The following is a 24527-nucleotide window of genomic DNA, read 5'->3' as shown; positions in this document are numbered from 1 at the left end:
GTTAGTTAAGTTAGATTTAAGGTGAATTGTACAAAAAAATGCAAGTGTTAAATAAACATTAGAATACAAAAATAATGTCTGGTGGTAATTTGAAAAAAGAATTATCCGTAGTCGCGTGTAAAATTGTGAGAAACGGCAACGGTGTGGAAACACTGCGTGTGTATGTGCATCAGTCAGGGTCGCCTGTGTTATCAAAGAGTGCGGGGGGTGGGGGGTGTGATATCCAACTGTCTAGACGTTCGCGATCACGACGAGGCGACTACTACAGTACACTTGACATAGCCAACTCAGTCGGCTGGCCACGCTCACGCTCCGAACTCCATGTTCCGTGCCTCTCCCGAGTTGACACTTTCTGTCGTTCTGTGCCGAGTATAACTAGTAATGTCCGATGTTGGTGACCGTCTATCGCGTATGGCATAGTGATAATATCGTAAAACGAAAGCTAAAAAAGTGTATAACTGTCATGCGACAAAAATTGACTATTAATAAAAAGGTACCACGACTATTTTTCATCAGATAATGTACCAAAAATCAGATAAGGCTGTGAACTGTGATAACTCAATTTTTATGTAATGTGCTGTTTATTTTTTAAGTTTTCAAGGTAGACTTCTATTTTTAATTCAATGTAAGTTTTAGTGTGACTCTCTACATCTTTATACTCTCTAAAATCTCGACATAACACTAAAAAAACTACTCTCTACAAATCAATACCTTTTGCTGGACTCAAAACGCTATTGCCGTTTTTCTGCCAGCATTTTATCGAACCTACATGTTTAAAACAATTCTTTAGAGTTATAAAAACCTTTAAAACACCAAGAAATAGCTTTAATTTGAACAAAATAGTGTCTTAAACAACCTAGCTGTCAAATTGTACCCTTTCCTTATAAAACCAAGAAGTATTTTGCTCAGTTTAACATAAATAACCTATCCCATATCTACAAAATCACGTATACTTGTAGTATACTACATTTCTACTAAAATTTAGCTTTATTAATTATAAATAATCCCTTAAAAATTATTTATCTTGTAAGGCCAACATAGGTATATAGTACCTTCTGCGCATGCTCGCACATAGTGCCTTTGCTTCCTCATTGTTTTGTCTTTAACAAGAAAAGAATTTTTTATTTTGTGTTAAAGCTATGTAGAGTATTTAGCCCAAAGTTGGCCTATATCATGTATAATATTTAATCACCACAAAAACAGTAGGGATCGTTTCATACAGAGTGACACTGCACACTATAATATAAGAGTAGTTTTAGACCATTATATCCTAGAATTGAGCATAGATTTCCAACAAGTGATATGTCAAAATTGTTTTTCTCTAATTTGTTATGCATATTTAATTTATATTACTTGTTGTCTGAGAGTAGAAGAGTATTTTATTTGAGACATAACCTCACTTATTTGTGCTATATTTTGAAGTGGTTAAAATAATAATAGCTTTAGGGATGGTTTATGAAAGGTTTATAACATTTGTGTATTTTATAGCAACATGAATAATGTTTTATATTATATTTGAGCACTTTTACTTCTTAATATCTGTTGTCTATCCTTGAAGATGGGCTACAAATTCTTCCACAGACAAACACTTCCGTATACATTATACATACCAATTTACCCTTTGCCAACATTTTCTTTTATTTTACAAGGCCCATTTTAGCCTGGCTATTTTTGGTCAATAAATATAAGATGTAGATTTGATTTCTTATATCGGGTCCCCCCGTTTTATAATACTTTTTTTTATTAATTTAATACTGTTGGCAGTTTGTAGTATTCATCTGAACAACCATCAACCATGGGCGCCCATATAAAAATTTTCAGGGGGAGGGGGCAGACGTGAAGATGTTGCTCTATTTTGTATACTTTGGATGACAATATATACCTAGTTTAAAGCACCCGAAAGGCTAGGAGACATGCCCCCCTGCCCACCTTTTTTGTCTTCCTATCTCCTATCGTCTTCCATTGTAATATTTTCTTTGTCGATTTAGTATCTTCTCTTTGTACATGTCCCATACATGACACTCTGACTTTTTTCACAAATCTTACAATATGGTGATACCCTATGTTTAATTAATTAGTCTCGTCCTTTTTCCTGATTGTCCATGCCGTCTTCCTTTTGCACCGGGCCATATACTTTTCTCAGTATCTTTCTCTCGAATGTCTTGAGTTATGCTTCATCTTTTTTTGTCATTACCCAGGTCTTAGATAGTCGTTGTGGTTCTTTCGTTTAATAATTTGGAAGCTATCAATTATTTATTAACATCATCCTCATTATCTAGCGGTTATCGTCCACTGCTAAACATAGGCGTCCTCTAAGTTTCTCAATTTCTCCCTGTCTTAAACTACCATCATCCAGTTCCCGGCAGATCTCTTTCCATCGTCAGTCCAGCGCGTTGGTGGTCGATCTCAGCTTCGTTCGTCTGCCCACGGTCGCCATTCCAATAATCTTCAAGCCCACCTGACGTTCGGTGTTCTTGCCACATGACCTGCCCATCTAGATGATTCGTTTTTTCTCCTAAATTTTTTCATACTGCGATCGTTTTGGAATCTTTGGGTATACCCTATACCTATCTAATTTTGTGGCTTTTTTTCATTCTACTCTTCGATTCAACAGGTTTTTAACCTAGGGATGAGCCACAATAGACCTTTTAGGTCGGTGGTTAAACGTCAACTCGTATTGAACCTACCTAACAGGTACTTAAATCTTAAATTAACCTTCATACCGGTTTTCCTGGCCATTGTCAACTAGTTCCTTTTGGGCTTAAAATGTGTGGTAATGTAACGAAATATTTATCGTTTCTATATGATTGGCTTGTTTCCATTCTTCGTTTGTTCCTAGTCCATTTTTTGCCGACGAGAAGCTAGCCATCCACGACAAAATATTTACGAGAATACCAGGGAAAAACATCATTTCGGTTCAGAGCTGGAGATTTAGCTAGCCAATTAGCATCAATTTTTATTTCCCAAATCTTTTATCTATCATACTTTATTATATTCTTCTTTAAGTGCCGTAACTAATGAATGTTGTCGGCATGACAAGATCTAGTCCTGTCCAATCCTTGACATTACGCAGCCTGGTCATTTGTCGTCTGCCAGGACCACACCTTTCCTCTATTTTTCCTTCCATTATTAGTTGAAAGAAGTTATATCTCTCGCATAAGAAATACAGTCTCTTTCTTGTCATTGTTTTTGCGTAAAATCAGACTCTTCATTGTGGTTAGGTTTCCTGTCTGAATGCCAAGGTTTGAACTTACATACGCCTTAGTCTTTCATAGGTCTTATATTTTCTATCCTATGTAATAGTTACCATCAATATCTCTTTTCGATAAATTCTTAAGTAATTGATTTTATACGAAACTCTTCTGCTTTAAGTATTTTTTTATTTGTACCCTTTAGCTACTCTTCTCATACATTTTTGTATCTTCTAGATCTTGTCTTTGTCACCGTCATTTTTGTTGATCATCATTTAGAATTTTGCTTCTTGATCGCTATTCTTTCTTGATTTATCCTGATGCTACTATTTTCGGCTATATGCAATCGGTTTGTAATCCGATCTCAAAGTTTCATTATCTTCTGGTTTTCCCTACTACAAGATGTTCAGTTGTTTAAAAAAGAGCTATTTTTTAATATATGAAAATGTTATTAACCCTTTAATGATACATCCCTGGAGTTTCTATATATTTATTATTTTATGTATCTACACCATCCCCAAATGCTTATGTCACTGTTTTATAAGAGTATGTAGTTAGTTTTTTTGCATGCAGTATTTTTTATTCCAGCGATTTTCCCAAGATTTCTCAATATTTAGATAGTGTGAGTGCCAGAAATGGCACTGATTGATAGATTGAACATTTATTGTTGTTATTTATTAGAAATATGTTTATGTTATAAAGTATTTCTCAAATCTAAGGTCTTAAAAGACCTCTTCTTCGTATTCTTAAAGTTTTTTTCAGCATTATTTAATATTTTTAATAGATAGATTATAGATTTATACAGTATGTCCCTGTAAGTTGTATCCATATGGAAAACTTTTTTATTATTAATTTTACGAAAAAAAGTTATTCTTTATAAAAAGCTCTGCATGGTTCAAAACCCAAGATTCAACCATCAGATATCAAATTTTATGAATAATATACGAGGTATGTCAAAAAATATGAATTTCGCTCAAGAGTAAAGTAGCTTTATTTTTCACAATATTGAAAATTGCTATTATGAAAAGTTGTTTCGAATTAAAAACTATATTCTAGTATGCAATTACATCCTTCTAATTGAAAAATTTTTTTTTGAAAAATTATGGATAACTAACATTATTTTCAGTTATTTCAATTCAGATAACTCTTTTATTATTAATTTTACGAAAAAAGTGATTCTTAATAAAAAGTTCTACATAGTCCAAAACCTAAGATTTTACCATCAAATATCACATTTTTGGAATAATATACGAGGTATGTGAAAAAATATGAATTTCTCTCAAGAGTAAAATACGTTTATTTTTCACAATATCGAAAATTGTTATTGTGAGAAGTTATTTAGAATTAAAAACTATGTTTCAGTATGTAATTACATCCTTCTAATTGCAATATTCTTAACTATGTATAAAGGTACTTTACTTTTGATCTAAATTTATCTTTTTTGACATACCTCGTATAGAATTGATAGAATTTGATATAAGATGGTTGTATTTTAGGTTTTAGACCATTCATAACTTTTTATTAAGAATAACTTTTTTTCGTAAAATTAATAATAAAAGAGTTATCAGAATTGAAATAACTGAAAATAATGTTAGTTATCCATAATTTCTCAAAAAAATTTTTTTTTCAATTAGAAGGATGTAATTGCGTATTAGCATATAGTTTTTAATTCCAAACAACTTTTCATAATAGCAATTTTCAATATTGTGAAAAATAAAGCTACTTTACTCTTCGAGTGAAATTCAAACTTTTTGACATACCTCGTATAACATTCATAAAATTTGATATCTGATGGTTGAATCTTGGGTTTTGGACCATGCAGAACTTTTTATAAAGAATAACTTTTTTCGTAAAATTAATAATAAAAAAGTTTTCCATATGGATACAACTTACAGGGACATACTGTATAATGTACAAAAATTTTATTGTATAACAACCAAAATAAATGAAGCCATAACATAAGAATTGATATACCTAATAAGAATAAATTAATAATAATGTTATCATTCATACTTCATCTATCGTCTCTCATTTTATATTAGATAACAAACATGTTACAATACAAGATTTTTATGATACGTAGGTGTCAACATCATATGCGTTATCAATGCTGTTCGTAATATGTTCAAAAGCGGTCCATGCTGTACCCTATCGAAAGCACTTTCGTAATCGATGAAAGCCATCAATATATTTACGTTGGTAGCGACCTTTTTGAAGAAATACGTACATTTAAGCCAAAAAGTGCCTCAGCGCATTCCTAAATCCAAACTGGATTTCATTAGGTCTCTTTTGTAATGACTTCTTATTCTTCCATGAATAATGCAAAAAAAACTTGCAATATGCGCCACATCGTAGTAATTTATTAATCTTTTTGTCCGCTGGTTCTAATTTTGCAAAGTTGATCAAGAAAGCTTTTTTTTTGTCTTTTATCTTCTTCAAGTGCAATGTCCGCGACGGAGATCGACAATCATAATAGCTATTCGGGCTTTAGAGACGGCTGCTCTGAAAAGTTCATTTGATGTACCTACATCAGCCGTACTATTCTCTCAGGTTGCGCAGTCATGATATTCTACGTCTCCCAATGCTTAGTTTTCCCTGGATCTTTCCCTGCGCAATGAGTTGGAGCAAGTTGTATCCCTCTCCGCGTGTAACATTTCCGAGATATTCCAATGTTCTGGTTTTGATTGTATTGAAAAACTTCCATTTCTTTAGTCATCTTTCTCAGAACCGCTTTGTTTATGACGTGTTCTGTCCATGATATTTTCAGAATTCTTCTGTACACCCACAACTCGAATGATTCCAGTTTTTTCATTGATGTCGCATTCAACGTCCAAGCTTCCATTCTATAAAACAAAGTCGAGAAAACGTAGCACCTAGCATTCTGTTCACCAGTGACTCAAGATCGTCCTCCTCCTCCTCAGTCGTTTCCTCATTGCTGAGTGTCGTGATTCCCTATCATACGAGCAACTATCTCTTTCCATCGGCTTCTGTCCTGAGCTTCCCTCATGGATTCAGATAATGTTTTTCCACTGGCTTTCTGTACTTGATCCGTCCATCGAGTAGGTGAGCGACCTCTACTTCTGCGCCCTTCAACGTTTCCCGAAATTATAAGTCTCTCAAGATTATCATCACTTCTTCTTGCAATATGGCCAAAAAATTTTAAGACAGTGGAGGGGCAAATAGAGGAAAATCGAGTCTGAATATTAAGCTCTTGGAGGATTGAGTGATTTGTTCTGTGTTCCGTCCATGAGATCCGAAGCATTCTTCTCCAGCACCACATTTCAAAGGCGTCAATCCTTTTTCTGTCGTCCGATTTCATGGTCCATGTTTCGGATCCGTAATTAAATATGAGAAAAATTAAGGCACGTACTAATCTTATTTTGGTGTTCTTCGACAAGGAGCGATCTTTCCAGATTTTCGATAATCGACTCATAGCGTTTTTTCAAGATCTTCAGACACTGGTAAAAGATTTAGACTCTTCTATGCTTAAAGAAATTAATGATTTTTTAATGAAATAATTAGAACGCAATACTTTTAAATATTTTTGAACTTATTATATTAAAATTATACAATTTTGAAGCTAAAAAAGTATAAAATATGAAAAAGAAAACGATTAAAACTGGGGAATGAAATGAATGTGGGGAATACAAACCCCAACATTATTAAAATACCGTTTAAAACTCTTAATACGGCCATCCATTTCACCGAAAAACATCTATTACATCCAGGTCGGTTTCCCCATTATTCCCCATGGAGACGTTAGAAATACAGAATATGCGTTGCATCGAAATATTTTATCCTGCAATAACGTAATAGAATGGTAAAGATAATAAAACACAAAAGATATCGCATCCACGTCTGCCGGGACCAGTAGGCATTAGCATAGAGAATAGTTCCATTGCTTTTCGAGGGCCTCGATTATGATAATGACAGATGCAACTATTTCGACCCTCTCGACTTAAATACAAGCTGGTGAAATACATATACACTTGCTTTACATACTGTCACTTTACAAGACTTGCACTACTAGTCATGCAACAAAGAAAGGGGGAATGCTACTTTTACTCAGAAAGCGGTTTGTCTGGTTCGGAATATTTTCGGGGAAAAGTACCTCATACATGTTAAAAGGAAACTGTTATTAAAGGTTTTGAAATAAACGTACAAGGACCATCATTTGAAAAGATGTACGAGAATAATACACTTTTAGTCCAGATGGAATCCGTTTTCCAGGAGTCTATTTTTTGCTGGAACCACTTCAGGATGTACCTTGTATCAATAATCATGAGATGCGCCAGTCGCAAATCGAAAATTTTTGCTTTTTGTTCGAGAGATCTTGCTCCAACAAAAAAAAATTAGAAGGTAAAAGTTTTATTTTTCAAGTTTACATAAAATTTGACTAGATAGAAATTGAAAATTTCGTGTTTATGTGTAAAAAAGTGCAAAAAATAGAGTTTCTCCTTTAATTTTTCTACCTTAAATTTTTAAACAAAACTTACAGAATTCATATTCCGCCTAATAGTCCAGGGCGCATCTGTTTTGAGATGGACGTTGAGAGGTGACTCAAATTTTTTTGCAGAAATTGCTTGAAAATAAATCAAATAATAATATTTGAGTTATCCTACCACTCAAAATGGTCCGGAACATTGTTTAAATAATCAAAATGTGAAAAAATGAAGGAAAAATTCGATTTTTTTATTGGTTTTTTGATTATAACTTTAAAACTATTCATTTCTGAGAAAAGTTGCGTGATTAAATTTCCTACAATATAGAATTGGTTAAAAATTTAAAAAATAGTCACCCTTGTTGCAAAATAACAATAATTGCGAAAAAAAACCATACAAAAACAAGTATTCGCATTTTACGTTTTTCAACCATTTATGCTACAGGACCTTCATATTTTACCCAGAAAAACTTGATGATATAGTACTATAACAATACTATAAATTTCATTAAGATCCGTTTAATAGATTTTACAAAATAAATTTTGCACTCCAGCTTTCGCACAAAAAATTCATTTTTTTAAAATGTTGCAGGACTGAAAAGAAAGCAGACAGCAAGTTGATTTTTTTTTGCTTATAGAAGTGTACTGTACCTTTCATTTGCAATTTGCAAAATTAAAATCGATTAATTACCACGGCGTCAGGAAATTTTTTAAATAAACATTAATTTTTGGTACTACGCGCAGGACAGCGGTGTTTGATTTCCACCAAAATTTCTTCCAATCTTTATCTAATACATATATTATTTTCTTACTCTATATTTTGTTGTATTTTAATATTTTAATTCCACAAAAATCAAACTAATTTTATTATTGTTTGTGAAATATTGTTTATTTAAACAATTGCATATGTTTAAAAATAATAAACTTGTATTCTCTAAGTTAAAATATATGAACAAAAAAAGTTTTTGCTAAATGAAGTGATATTTCAAAGGATAGAGTATGTGTTTTTATTTTGCAATAAACAAATTTATTTATTTATATCGAAATGTAATAAAAATTAAAATGTATCAATCATTATCAAAGGTCATTGGAATGCCCAATCCGAGCAAACTATCCGCTGTCCTGCGCTTAGCACCAATAATTAATGTTTATTTAAAAAAATTCCTGACGCCGCCGTGGTAGTTAATTGATTTTAATTTTGCAAATTGCAAATGAAAGGTACAGTACACTTCTATACGCAAAAAAATTTCAACTTGCTATCTGCTTTATTTTCAGTCCTGTAACATTTTGAAAAATAGTACATTGTTTACCGGGTAGGAAAAGCTTAACATTCCTGGACGACTGTGAAGATTGCTAAGTCGAGGCGCAAGCCGAGACTTAGCAACACAGAGTCCAGGAATGTGGCTTTTCCTACGAGGTAAACATACTATTTTTCCGCAAATCGTTTAAAATTCGACAGATATTGATTGATTTAAAAAAACGCGATAATTTTATTCCCAAATAAATGGTGCTTTGAAATTCCTAATAAAATTACTTGGGTTACTATGGAAACGTATTGAGGTTGAATTGTCAAACTTGACGCTTATAAATTTAATTGCTGGTGTTCTCGAAAGTAAAATGATAAGTGATGATGAAATTTACATTCCTGGGACTCCTCCAGAGCTGGTTGAGGCAGTGAATACTGCTTCATTAGAATTATTGCCAAAGAAATCAAGAGAAAAGTACGAAAATGCATACAGACGTTTTATGGATTATCGCATGAGTAAAAATACGAGTTCTTTCTCAGAAAATGTTGTAATGGCATACTTCCTAGACCTTTGTTTAAAGATGAAATCTTCAACATTATGGGCCAATTATTCAATGCTGAAGTCAACCCTTGCACTTAAACACAATGTAGTTATATCTACATACTCAAAACTTCGTTCTTTATTGAAACGGCAAGCTCAAGGTTATAGGGCAAAGAAATCTAAGATTTTAACGAAGGAAGAAATTGAAAAATTTATCCAGGAAGCTCCAGATAAAGAAAATTTAATGATTAAGGTAATTTACAAGGTTTTAATAGCAATGTGTTTTCTATCATTTATGTAGAACACTAACAACTGTACGGAAATATCATTTCCTTACAGTAAGGAAATGACATTTCCTTACAGTAAGGAAGTCCTGACTTTTTCTTCAAGAAATTTTGACAGGAATGTCAAAATTTCCTGGCGATTTGCGGAAAATGAATTTTTTTTGCGAAAGCTGGATTGCCAAATTTATTTTGCAAAATCTATTAAACCGATCTTAATGAAATTTACAGTATTGTTTTACTGCATCATAAAGTTTTTCTGGGTGAAATATGAAGGTCCTAAGTGTAGCATAAATGGTTGAAAAACGTAAAATGCGAATACTTCTTTTTGTATGGTTTTTTCGCAATTATTGCTATTTTGCAACAAGGGTGACTATTTTTTAAATTTTTAACCAATTCTATATTGTAAGAAATTTAATTACGCAACTTTTATGTCAGTTCAACTTTTCTCGGAAATGAATACTTTTAAAGTTATACCTAATAAAAAAAAAACGAAGAAAAAAATAGAATTTTTCCTTCATTTTTTGACATTTTGATTATTTAAACAATGTTTCGGACCTTTTTGAGAGGGAGGATAACTGAAATATTATTATTTGAGTTATTTTCAAGCCATTTCTGCAAAAAAATTCAGTCGCCTCTCGACGTCCAAATGTATTAATATTTTTACAGATGCGAGCTGGTCTATAAAGAACTCAATTCGTTAGGATCAGTGTAACAGTTTTTGCATAACCATTTTGCAATCCAGGATCCACAAGAAAATTGCAAATTTGCAAAATTATGGTGGGCCTAAATAAACACTTCAAATAGTCGAAAATTGTATACATATAAAGAAAGGCTTAAGCTTTCAAATGCATTTTGAAAAATCGAAATCCGTAAAAAATGGGGGGAGGGGCACTGATGGCGCACCGAGCAAAAAGGAAATCGACGAGTTCAAAATATAACAATTCGCTCCAAAAAATTGCATTTTCTTGGCTTCATGCATCCGATTTTGACTTTTTTTTACTTCTCTGGTAACAAGGATTTCAAATCTTTTCATACATACATTTTAATTATTGCGAAACGGGAAATTTGCAATAAACGTTGTTGTTCTGCGCGCCAAGGGGCTACCTCTACCACCATAATTAAAAAAAAATTCTTGAGTCTCCTATTGGATCGATTTCAATTTTTCGAATTACGTTTGAGCCTTTTTTTACATAAAAAACAATTAACAGTGCTTATTTTGGGCCTAGCATAATTCTGCAAATTTGTAGTTTCAGTCGTATTATAAAGTTTTCCTATGTGAAATATGCAAGCAGTATGTTTAAGAGGTTGAAAAAATTTAAAGGAAAAACTCTACGTTTTGCACTCTTTTATGCAGCAAAGCGTATACAAATTGATACCAGGGAAGAAAAAACAAAGATCTATAAACTATCAAAAATAGGGCAAAGAATTTAGGAATTTTAGAGATAATTCAAAACTTTATTATTAGTTTTGCTTTTAAACAAACAAATGTCTTCGGGAGTTTTGATCCAACGATCGCATTTTTCTGAGCAATATTTTGAGAAAAATTTTTCATATCAAATTTTTCGAACTATAAAGTGTTATCGGTTAATTCGTAATTTTTTATTATCTTTGCAGTCATTGTAATTACAATTATATGACACAAACACTTCCTAAAATAGATTTATTTATAAAAACAGTTGTTTTTTCTGGTTTTGCCATAAAATCATAAATATTTTTTACTCCAGACCCAGACTATACGTCTGGTCTTATCTCGAAGCCTTTGTACAAGCAGTGGACTCAAAGTAAATAAGAACGTATAATAAAAAAAGTGAATACACTAAACAGTATATAATAAACGGATGCTTATTTACTTATCAGCTGTCAGTTTTTTCCTTATTTACTAATTACAAAACGTAAGAGCTAAGCAAACAAAAGTCTAGACTAGTTGTGAAATTATTTCCAGATAATTTATTTTCAGATTAAGCGATTTAAATTGTCGAGTTTATCAGCGGTAATTGTTGCGGTTCCAGATGAAGATTTTACGATAATTTGCCGAAATTTTGTCTGTCTATAAATGTTGTTATCAAAGCCGAATAGAAGTTGCTATATATGTGTCAATGAGGACTAGACCACTTATACTTAATTTTTTTATATTACGGCAATGTTGCCACATCCACCAACTAGATCAGGGCATTTAGCACAAAATAAATCGATTTATAAATACAGCAACTAGAATCTTACAACTTTTTGCATTGTGTTCAGGATGACGTCACGAAAAAAGACTGCATAATTTCACTTTAAAGTGCATAAAATGCATCAAAAAGTGCATGAACGTGTCAAAATAAGTATATTAAGGGCCAGATTTTGTTATTCAGGGTTTTTTGGGGTCACTGAACACGAATACATAGTTAGAACCGACTCCCGAAACACCTGGTTCTCAGGGTCCCTGCTGATACACGTCATCTTCTGGAGTTTCGAGGGTTTTTGGCACTAAATTGATACAAACAGATTACGTAGGGTTGCTGAATACTAATACTCCATCAGAAACGACCTCCAAAACCCGAAAATCCCTGAAATTCCAAAAGATGAGGTACATATTAGTCACCCTGGGTTCTGTTGGTCGGTTTTGATGTCATATTCGTGTTCAGCAGCCCCAAAGACTCCCGAGTAATCTGTTTGTATTAATTTAGTGCCGAAGACCATCGAAACTCCTGATGACGTGCCTTAGCAGTAACCCTGGGCACCAGGTACATCGGGGTCGGTACTGATTAAGTAGAATAGAATTATGCTTTATTGTCATGAAAAATTTAACAATTTTATAAACAAAGCTTACAAGAATCATAAATAAGAACAATAACAAATACAATTTACTAAAATGATATAAATCGTCATTCAGGGCCGGCGATAACAGGCCTGCAAGGGATGCACTGCAGGCGGGCGCCCCTGTTTGGGGGGCGCCAGAATGTGCTTTTTTCTGCTTTTGTTATGCAAAATACTTAAATAGAAAAATTCATTTTTTAGATGTGGTTTAAATTCGTCATAATACCCTAATCTGTGTTTGTTTATTTTTGCATATCACACATGTAAAATATACAAAATATGCAATGCCGCATATAATTCTTACTATATAGGTAGTAATATAATTTATTGGTCAAAGATATCATATTTCAACCAAACAACTTTGCTCTTAATGAGAATGCTTTGTTTATTTTCTTCAAATTCCTTGCAAATTGTTGTTAGTTTTGTATCAGCAGTTATGAGAGGAAATGAATGATTTCTAGTAAAATAAACAAGATTGCGACACTGTTTTCTTGCTGCCTGTCTAATTTAAGTTTAAGTATTATGTACTTATATTAATAGGTACCAAGTTTAGTATTAATCCCATATAAAAACATAATATTTAAAATAAACATTATACAAAAAATCTAGTTTAGAGCTCTTTAGATTTGGTATTATTTCATGTGATTATAATACAGAATAGTTTGTTAGTTTTGTACTCTGCAGTTAAAGAATCTAGTGTTGTATTCAATTACCTAATATAAAATTATATTTGTTAAGTACTCAGTACTATTATTAAATTACGGGTTCACATTACTGCAGAAGCATAATCTTGAGGTTTTAAAGTTATTATTTTTATTTAGTTAAAAATAACAGTGGATTCAAATAATATCTGCGATACAAATCGAAAAAGAAGAAATGACAAAAAAACAATCTTAGTTCTCTTAGTCAATTTCTTAAAAAAGTTAAAGTAAAGTTGTTTTGTCAGATGATGGGCCCAATAAAACTGTAACCGAACTTTATTTTCCGTAGATATTTGCGGATAGCCCGGAACACACATTTTTGGAACACAAGTCCAAAATCAAGCCATTAATGGGGAGAAAAGCTCTTCTAGCTACCCCTAAAATCAGGTGGCATAACCACATAAAGTAATACACAGGATGTCCGATTACCCAGGACATCCAAGGTAACGTTCAGTACAAAGCCTCCTCATTCGTCATGTACTGCGATGGGGAGGGGTGGTGGTATGGCTTGGGGGTCAGATAGATACCACTCCAGGTTATGGGCGGTCAGATAGGTACCACTCCAGGTTACGCAGTCTGACCGGTTTGATCTTCAGACATGTGGGTCTCACTTCACTGTTCCATTAGAACACACATAATGTCCCTGAGGCTGGAGTTGTACTAGTATATATATGTGTGTGTGTGTGGGGGGGGGGGCACCAGTGCTAGTTTTGCAGGCGGGCACCTTATACCCTAGCGCCGGCACTCAATATAAATAAAATATAATGAAGTGAAACAAAAAACAGTAACAATCTATTGCAAAATTTAAAATAATTTGCAAATTGCATAATCTACCTTAAGAAATTTAATAAGTTAAGTTAAGCTGCTGCATATGACACTCAAATATAGATTAAGATTCTACTTATAAATAAGAATACTGTACTTTCTTGGTTATTGGTTAAGAAACTCTGCTATTGAATAATATGGTCTTTCAGATAAATAGGCTTTAGTCATTTTACGGAACTTGAGGAAAGATGTTGCAGATTTAAGTTGTAGAGGGAGATGGTTGTATAGTTTTTTTGCAGAATATAATATAGATTTTTTACTAACTCACTGGACGGGATCGGTAAATATATGTCAAAGGTAGAATTTCTGGTAGAATAGTCATGTCTAGGTCTTGCTGGAAAGACACGTAGATGTTTACGAATTAAGCAAACAGTTTCTAAAATATATAAAGAAGGTAATGTTAGAATTCTGTGATCTTTGAAGTAGCTTCTGCAATGTGTTGTTCTTCTGATGCGAAACAGATATCTTATTGCTCTTTTTTGTAATTTAAAAATAACATCGGATTGGGCAGCCGTACCAGAACCCCAAAAAGGGAGACCATATCGAAGATGGGACTCGAACAAAGAAAAATATGTTATTTTGGAAGAGGCTAAATTCGTTTCCTTCGAAACAGATCTTATTGCAAAGCAAGCTGAGGATAGTTTCTTGCCTTACACAACAATATGAAGGGACCATTTAAGGTTGCTATCTAAAAAAATACGAAGAAACTTTACAAAATCAACGATACTGATCTGGCTGTTATGAAGAGGTAAGGGTTGAAGAGCTCCTTTATAGGATAATGCTACTGTTTTATCTACGTTAAAAGAGAGTAAAGTTGAATCAGACCAGGATTTTATTGTGAGTAAGAGTAGATCAGAAGTTATAGTAGCATGAAGAGTTATCATCTAAACTGGTAGCATCAACAAAAAGAAAAACTTTTCCCTCGATTTTTAAGCTAGTGATGTCATTAATAAAGCTAAGGAAAAGTAGAGGACTCAATACTGAACCTTGTGGTACCCCACATACAACATTTTTGAGACTAGAGTCTGTATCATTTGCTCTAACCAGTTGTTTCCTATTATCCAAGTAAGATTGAAACTAGTTCGAAGAAATACCTCGAATTCCATAGAAATCTAGTTTTTTTTTATCAAAATGTCGTGATTTACACAATCAAAAGCTTTGACATAATCACAAAAAAACAGTGGCAGTGTGCAGATTATTGTTTAATGCTTGATAAACCTCATGTAGTACAGAAAACATGGGATCTGCGGTATGATATTATTTAAAAAGCCGAACTGATTTTGTGATAAAATATTGTTATCAACGAGAAGGGACATAAGTCGGGCTTTTATGAGTCTCTCACTAATTTTGGAGAGTACCGGTAGTAATGCAATAGGTCTAAAATTGCAGGTATTTGATTTTTCACCACCCTTATGAAGAGGAATAATGATGGCCGTCTGTAGGCAGTCGGGAAGTTTACCTTTCTCAAAAGAATCATTGATTAGAGAGATGAGGACTCCCAACACATTGTCTGGGAGATTTGAGAAAATTTTTATGGATAGTCCATCGGTACTACAGGAAGATTTGCTTTTGATACTATTGATTGTTTGGATCAGTTCAGATTTATCAACCGGTCTTATAAAGAATGAATTCGAGACCTTTCCTGAATTAGGGAGATAGGAAATGGGATCTTGTTCAACAATAGTTGATGTTATATTTTTACTCACATTAACAACGTATTCATATAGGTAAAGTATTCATACTCAGTAACCAAAAACCCCCTGAATAAAAAAAACTGGCCCTTAATATATTTTGACATATTTATGCACTTTTGGATGCATTTTATGCACTTTAAAGTGCAGTTATGCATTTCCACTCATTTTTGTATAGTAGATTTTTTTCGTGACGTCATCCTGAACACAATGCAAAACGTTGCAAGTCTCTGGATGCTGTGTTTAAAAATAGATTTATTCCGGTGTTTTTAGTGTTAAATGCCCTAAGCTTAACAATTTGTTAAGTTTTGGTAAAAAATATTGATTGACCTTATTTATTTATACGCACAACAGGCCGTTAAGACTTAGGACATTTTTATAAAACACAATCATGAGATTAATCAATAATTACAAATTATTATTTTAAACAAAACTCGAACTTATGTAGTATATTTAACAAAATTCTTAACTATTCGCAAGGATCCTATGAACAATATTTTTTCATTTACTTCTGTTTTGTACTTTTCTTTTCCAGTCCCTCATCTTCACCTGTTTAAGGTTTTCCTCCACTTTATTAATCCATCTTGTTCTGGGTCTATTATGTCTTCTTTTGGGACCTATTAGTTTTCTGGCCATAACATTCTTTTCACTGCCATTCTTTCTACATGTCCCAACCATATTATCATTCTTTGTGACTTGACGAACCTGGTGATGGTAGGTTCTTTGTATAAAGCCATTAATTCGTTCGTTCTTCCCTCCCACCCGTCTTCTGTCTTTCTTTAAATGCGCGTCTTCATATTTTCCTTCTCCATTTTCCAGAGTATTTTACTAAGTTGGTTAATTTATGAAATGATAAAAATTTCAACACAACGTCGTTAGGCCACAAAATTACCACGACACTGACCGTACCAGTCCCTAGTCGAGTCGGAAGGGTCTGTGTCAGCTTCTGACTTTCTTTGAACCGTGTTCATTTACCGACAAACGATGGGAGAGCTCACGCCACTCATACATATATTTTATATTTCTGAAAGCGTGCCACGCCACGTTCCATTGGGTCCCAGCTTTAGACTAAATTAAAGATATGTATTTTTAAAAAAATCGTCGTCCCATTTTTAAATGAACTGATTTAAAAAAGTTATACATTGTGTTTTACCGCCCGCGACAAATAATTATATCGATTTTTGCTGACCTTGTGCTATCAGTTAATGGGATCATTTAAAATGAATACATTGTAACATCATTATTTGCCGTCTGTATTGGATTAAATAATCTACTAATGAAATATTGATAATATCGCAATTAATAATTTACGTTTACGAGTATAAATTGTGTTAGGATGATGAGTTGATTTTGATTGGGAGACACGTGTAAATGAAGAGATTTTTTAAGGAAAATTTTAATTCAGTAATTAATACAACACAAAAACACAGACGAAACGTCTAGAAAGTATGTACATGTGGGTGACAAGAAGGATGAAAATGGACATCGAAAAAAACCAAACTGTACCTGAACCTTGTACAATAAACGGGCATATCTTAGAACAGGTCAATAGATTTAAGTGCTTGGGATATTGGATCGATAGCAGCCTAAATCCTGATCTAGAAATAAGATAGAAAATAGAACAGGCGAGAAAATTGTTTGAAAAAATCAAAAGATTGCTATGTGATTCTCGAAATTCGCCTACGTTTACCAAAATGCTACATCTAGTCGACTCTTCTCTATGTAGTTAAAACGTGGACACTTAGAACAGGGGTCACCAATTATGTTCCCTAAGGGTCTGTTTCGAAAACCTATGACACTTCCGGGGTCCGGATTTAATGCTACCTACCTTTGGTTGTACTGATTCGACTTCTTTACGGGTTCTTGTTAAAAAATATCCCCTATAAACATATCAGAAGGATGTCGGGCGAAATTTTTGGGCAGAAATTGTTTATAGTAGGGGAGCAAAGTATGCTAAAGGTGCAGTCACTCGAGCGTTATGGGGACCTATTGGGTTGTGAAGAGTAGGTCCTAAAACCAAAAAAGTTAAGTAAAGTTTTCCATTTTAGTGAGCGCTTGTCATTTTTTAATTTAATTTTCTATTTCTAACAATCGTTTTTTCCGATTATATCGCCATCTATCCATCTGGAACTTGAACATCAGCTGTCCGTCAGGTTTCTTGGCCTGAATATTGATCCTGACCTTAAATTTAAATCGCATATCGAAGCCTTGAATTCAAAACTTGCATCTGGATGCTATGCAATACGGTCGACTAGAAGGGAGCTTGGTTTTGCCCAAGCAAGAACTGTGTACTTTGCACTAGTAGAGTCACATCTTAGATTCGCAATTCAGTTTTGGGGAGCGTGTAGTCAGGAGCTTTTCAGTAGTGTGTTTTTGCTTCAAAAAAAGGCAGTACGCCTGTTGTGCCAGGTAAATTCTAGAGAAACGTGTAAACCTTTATTTATTAAACACAGTATCCTTACACTTGTATCTCTTTTCATTTTGGAAACGGCAAGCATTATTTTTAAGAATAAACATCTAGGTATGTATATGAAAATAATAATCGATCTGGACGATTTGCTAGCAATTTAGCTTTGATTACACCTAGAAGCACACTAGTCAAAGACTCATTTATTTTTAACGGCATCAAAATTTTTAATAAACTACCTAGTGAAATAAAAAATTTGGAAACTATTAGAAAGTTTAGAAATTCATTAGATAGACTGCTCGCTAAGAGGGCCTATTATGATCTGACAGAATTTTTTGAGGACCATTGGAGCTGATGTATTTGTGATCTTGTGTATATATATATATATTTTTTTTTTTTTTTTTATTTTTTTATTTTTTTGTCAATTTGTTTGTCATTATTGTTTGTGATTTAGTTTTACAGCTTGTAGTTTGTTTGTTTTTTATTTTTGACAATACTACATATTTTGTAGTTGTTATATAATGTGAATGTGTTATGTGTTATATTTTATATTTAGTCATATTTTAATTTAATTTATTTATTTAAAACTCTTAAACAGTGTTTGTCAACAAGATTTTTTCTTAGACAATAAACATATATTCTCTCTCTCTCTCTCTAATTCGAAAAAATGTTTCGAATAAAAGTTACCTATTTTTACGTAAGGAATTCAAATCTGTAATAAAAATGGGGGCTCCTATGTAAGATTTTAAAGTAACCCCCACCCCACCTCCATGGGGTGTCGCGTTTGGTGCCATTCGATAGATTTTTCAAAAATATTGAATAAGTGTACTTTACAGTTTTTCGATCTGATGTTCATTTCGTGAAATATCGCGGAATTCGTATTTAAAATATTAAATTTACCCCCACCCCTCTCCGTGGGAAGTCGTTTTTGGTATCATTCGAAAGATTTTTAAAAAATATTGAGCACATATTTTTTAGTTTTTTGATCTGTCATTCATTTCACGAAATATTCGCTTTTTTGTTATGAAATTTTGGGACTCACCTTATCTTAATCTGACAATTTCGAGTTTTTTAACGATAGACTTTTTTTCGGGTCCCCCTTAACGAACTCCCCTGTGTTAAGAGCCAATATATGGTAGAGGTACATCCAGGTTTCTCCCTATATGATAATCTGACGCGCTCGAGTAACTGCAAAAATCCCCGCCTGGGCTCCCCTACTATGTATTAAACATTTTAGTGACCAAGATCAAGTATTTATAATGTTTTGCCAAATGTCAAAATTTTGTTTCTATGGTGACGCCGATCATTTTAAATCATTAAACGAACCGTTTTTATTGTTGTGAATGAACGTTTTTTGTTATTAATGGTTACTTCCTCCCCATTAAAATCACTATACACTGACCAAATTAAAAAAAAAATACAAAATGAAAGGGTCCGGATTTTTTTTTGACCAGGAATGTACATTGTTTACGAAATCCATCCTTTTTCTAACTGACACTGACCATTGCGTTCATTATGTTTCGTGTAACTCAAGAACCCAATTTCTTCTCAGGATCTATTCAAATCTGTTAACGTTTTACCTATCCCTTATTAGCAACATTTTTTTCTGCACATTCGGTTATAAAACGCCATCCATTCAGAACACCCTCTTCTCATTCTCTAACCCCTCTTCTAATTTAGAACCCCACAAAGGCCGAGACGCAAGTAGTAGTCGTAGATAACGAATTATTTTATAGATCTAGAAGGCATTGCAAGCAGCCGAAGGATCAAGTCTCGTTTCGTCTAAGTCTAGGACAGGAGGGTCGAATTTTATTACAACGAAAAAAAAAAATAAAGAAAATGAGGTCCGATAGGGAATGAGGGAATGGGGTGACCTTTGTTTGTTGGAGATGCAGCAGTGAAATGCTGTCATTGAATATTTAGGGATAATGAGATATACAGGGTGTGTCAGACAATATTAGATGTTCATTGTAGATATTATTTGGTTTTCTTAGTAGACTTGTATTATTACTCAGTCAACTGTTTGTTGTAGATTGCTCATGTCTTTAGTTAATATAGTATTAATATATGACAATATAGTGACCGAATAATTTGAACTTTGAACCGAATTCTTCTTCTTCAAGTGCCATCTCCGCGACCGACGAAGTCGGCAATCAAAACAGCTATTCGCACTTAGACGGCTGTCTTGATGCTCTTAAGTTGCGCAGCTATGATATTCTATATCTCTCTATGCTTCTTTTTCCTTGGATCTCTTACTGCATAATGAGCTGGAGCAAGTTGTATCTCTCTCCAAGTGTAATATGTTTGAGATATTCAAATTTTCTTGTCTTCATTGCATTTAAGACTTCCATTTCTTCACTAATTTTTCTCATAACTTCTTTGTTTATGGCGTGTTCTATCCATGATATTTTCAGAATAATTCTTATGTACAACCACAACCTGAATGATTCCAGTTTGATGCCGCATTCAAGGTCCACGCTTCTATTCCGTAAAACAAAGTCGACAAAACGTAACACCTCACCAACTTAACTCTTTGCTGAAATTTGCTCTAGCCTTTTTTATTCTGATTTTGATTTCCTGGAAGTAATCAGTTGTGGAGTAGATCATTGTTCCAAGATATTGATATTTTTCGACTCGTTCGTCACTGGTTCCGTTTATGAGGAGGTTCTCGTTATTTCTTTGCGTTTTAGATATTCTCATAAATTTTGTCTTCTTGATGTTAGACATCAAGACCGTATTCTAATACCGCTATGATTCTGTTCACCAGTCTCTGAAGATATTCAATATTTTCGGCTAATATTTGAACCTAATTGCATGAAATTATTGAATACAGAATTAACAACACATTGATAACCAGATAATCCACACCTTGAAGCCGAAACATGCAACAAATGCATGGAATGAAGAAGACAAAAAAACTATAAGTGTATGGGGTAAAATTGATTGAAGGTGGTTTTAATCATCTTTTGTCAATTCCTGCCTTTATGTTCAATATTAAATTCTAGTTTGAATAATACTTTGACTATAATTTTTTATACATGTATCTCATTATCTTCTTTTTGGTTTATTTTTAAATTTGGCTACAATTAAGGTGTGGCCTATACCTTATTCTGGGCCGACCTCTTCTCTGTCCATAGACAGAGGAGAATGTAGAATTGTCCATATTGTATGCTTTTGTATGTAATTTTAATGTTTTGATTACTTAATTTTGTTTGTTATATACTTTTATACAGGGTGTCCCGAAAAGATTGGTCATAAATTATACCACAGATTCTGGGGTCAAAAATAGGTTGATTGAACCTCACTTACCTATATACAATAGTGCACACAAAAAGAGTTACAGCCCTTTGAAGTTACAAAATGAAAATCGATTTTTTTTCATATATCGAAAACTTCTAGAGGTTTTTTATTGTTAATGGACATGAGGAATTTTTATCGCAACAACATCTTAAAAAAAATTTTAGTGAAATTTGTGCACCCCATAAAAATTTTATAGGGGTTTTGTTCCCTTAAACCCCCCAAACTTTTATGTACGTTCCAATTAAATTATTATTGTGGCACCATTAGTTAAACACAATATTTTTAAAACTTTCTTGGCTCTTAGCACTTTTTTGATAAGGCAGTGTTTATCGAGATATTTTGAATATTTGTCGAATCCACCACATATTTGTATATGGTTAAGTATGATTATAGACACCTGTTAATAATCTGAAAATTTATTTATAACTTAAATTTTTTGGTATATTTTGAAAAAGAAGCCACATCTCGATAAAAGTTGACTTGTCAAAAAAGACTAAGAGGCAAAAAAGTTTTAAAAACACTGTTTGTAACTAACGGTACCACAATAATAGTTTAATTGGAACGTACACAAACATTTGGGTGGTTTAAAGGAACAAAACCCCCATAAATTTTTTATGTAAATATAGTAAAAAAGAAGCCGCATCTCGATAAAAATTGGCTGATCGAAAAAATACTAGAAGACAAAAAAGTTTTAAAAACGTTGTGTTCAACTAATGGTGCCACAATAATGAATTAATTGGAACGTACACAAAAGTTTGGGGGGGTTTAAGGAAACAAAATCCCCATAAATTTTTTATGGGGTGGACAAATTTCACTATAATTTTGTTTTAAGGTGGTCCTGCCATAAGAATGATACATGTCCGTTTTCAATAAAAAATCTCTGAGAGTTTTCGATATATTAAAAAAAATCGATTTTCATTTTGTAACTTCAAAGAGCTGTAACTTTTTTTATGAGCACATTTGTACTAAGGTAAGTTAGGTTCAACCGAACTATTTTTGACCCCAGAATGTGTGGTATAGTTTATGACCATTCTTTTCGGGACACCCTGTATATTTACTGACTTGCTATAAACGTTGTTGTGTAAGTGTAACTTATAGCCAAATAAATTATCTATCTATCACCCTCTGGCATCCTCTGTATCTGTTCTAACAATCTTAGTTGTTGGATTTTTATTACCCCTAGTATGCTGGGCTCCCCATACAACTCTCAAGTCTTTATTTGTCCTTCTGATCCAGACGCCATTTCTCCATTTTTACTCTCCATTTTCCTTAGTACTTTTCGTTCCTATATCTGCACCATTTCTTGTTGTTTTTTATTTAATGTCCATGTCTCTGATGCCTAAGTTACTATAGGCCTAAGTGAATCTTGATTACTTCGAAATAGTACTAGAAACATTTGCATTGCTAAAAATTAAGTTTTAATTTGTTAAACAAGTTCATAAACACATAGTGTTTCCCGTGCCCAATGCATGCGTTTTAATGTACGTAATCTACGTAGAAATTGTCTGTATGCGCGCCTACTCGTTCGATTTCAAATGAGGAATGCATTGAAAACATCATTCAATCACTATGGAAACATAGTGATTGAATGAAACATAGCAATGAAACCACTCCAATGGAAACATAGCATCCATTTCTAAAGTTTCAAAGGCAACGTGGACCGTATAAAGAAAAAACTTACATACCATTATTAAACAAAAGTAAAATTTTCTGAGGTGGCTCTATTAATATGATCACCCACTGTAGCTTTGTTTAACAATAAAACAATTAATTTTTAGCAATGAAAGTAATCAAAATCGATATATGTAATTTGACTTGAACTTTCAAATGCGGTAAGCAGAATTGCTATTTTATTTTTCAATAAAAAATTGTTAAAAAAAATCATTTTTATTCATTAATCCAGTTTTCTTGCATTTGTATTTATTTTTCTCATAAACTAATCACTTTAAGCATCAAGTGTTATACATTTTTGAAATCAGGACAAAGAGTAGAATCCAAATATGAAATAAAAAAGGAGGTAGTAATTTAAAAAAAATTAAAGGATGATACGGGGGGGGGGGTGAGAGGGTGAATTTCCCGGCAAGCTTAAATATGGCATAATGACTCCCCCTTCAATTATTATTTGACGTGTTTTTGCGTTTTTCTAAAAATGAGTGGTTCCAGAAGTTATTTAAGGTGGTGTATATTTTTAGCATGGAAATTACCATTGAAGTCGGCAGATATTAAAAGTGTTATTTATAAAGATTTCCTGAACTAGTCTTTTTAGAATCCTTTGTTTGTTATCTTCTTATTTTTATTCTAAAAGAAGCCTCGACTCGACTGATCAAATAATAGTGATGACATCTTCGTATTTGTTACAACACTCTCATAGAAATCTAATTATTTCGAAACTGATAACCGACTTCCCAAAAATTGTTTAATTATCTCTCGAGCCATTAAAATGTGATGATTTATAATAAAAAGATGAACACTTGGTGGAAAGATACGGCTAAAGTAAACAACAGACGGCCTTTTAATGCAGTGATGTTTGAAGAATTTGTATTTACAGACAAAACATCCAGATAACAACTTTAATAACAGAATATATTGTCAATGTAAAGTGTAACGTTATTATTCCTTTCCTTGTTTACGGAAAATTGACAAGACGGTACGTCATGTCTGCTTTGAAAAAATACATTAAGTGGACGAGGAGCGTATTGAGGGTCCGATTTTTGCTTGTCATTTCAACTAACGACCAGCATTAGCGATGACCGGACCTCTACTAATTCGGTAATTCGTCTTTATAGAAAATTAACCCTGACATGAAAGTGTATCTATAAATATTTTTTGCATTCCACGGTTGATTGTAGAAAGACTGGTCGATTGTAAACGCGGAACCAGACATAGTTATTGGCCTAGATCACTAAATATTGCACAAGTAATTATGATACCGAAATCTGGTAAGGCTTTAACGGATGTTTCATCTTTAAGTGCTGTCTCAATCGGAGGTTGGATATCATCATTTTTACTCATCTTTACTCTATAAGTTCTATAGAACTGCTTTCAAACCAGTCCCTTAAATTCTTCAACCATGACACTCTTTTTCTTCCTATACTCCTGCC

General features: G+C 33.1%; 1 protein-coding gene across 3 annotated transcripts in view; it reads left to right on the top strand.

The window, feature by feature from the left end:
• The first annotated feature begins 259 nt into the window (after positions 1-259).
• The window catches only part of LOC114333836 (putative protein TPRXL), a 153418-nt gene continuing 129150 nt past the window's right edge, over positions 260-24527 (top strand). The window contains exon 1 of one of the 3 annotated variants that reach the window (XM_028283835.2): positions 260-601. Coding sequence is in view for 1 of the 3 variants with exons in the window: in XM_028283829.2 (XP_028139630.2) it covers positions 389-493 (105 nt within the window). In the remaining 2 variants the exon portion in view is untranslated. Of the gene's footprint in view, positions 626-24527 lie in introns of all 3 variants that reach the window. The other 2 variants (XM_028283843.2, XM_028283829.2) reach the window with 2 other exon arrangements.

Source organism: Diabrotica virgifera, chromosome 5, assembly GCF_917563875.1.
Source record: "Diabrotica virgifera virgifera chromosome 5, PGI_DIABVI_V3a".
In the NCBI taxonomy this organism is placed as follows: domain Eukaryota; kingdom Metazoa; phylum Arthropoda; class Insecta; order Coleoptera; family Chrysomelidae; genus Diabrotica; species Diabrotica virgifera.
Note: the sequence above shows the minus strand (reverse complement) of the source record. Positions and strands in the feature narration are given on the sequence as shown.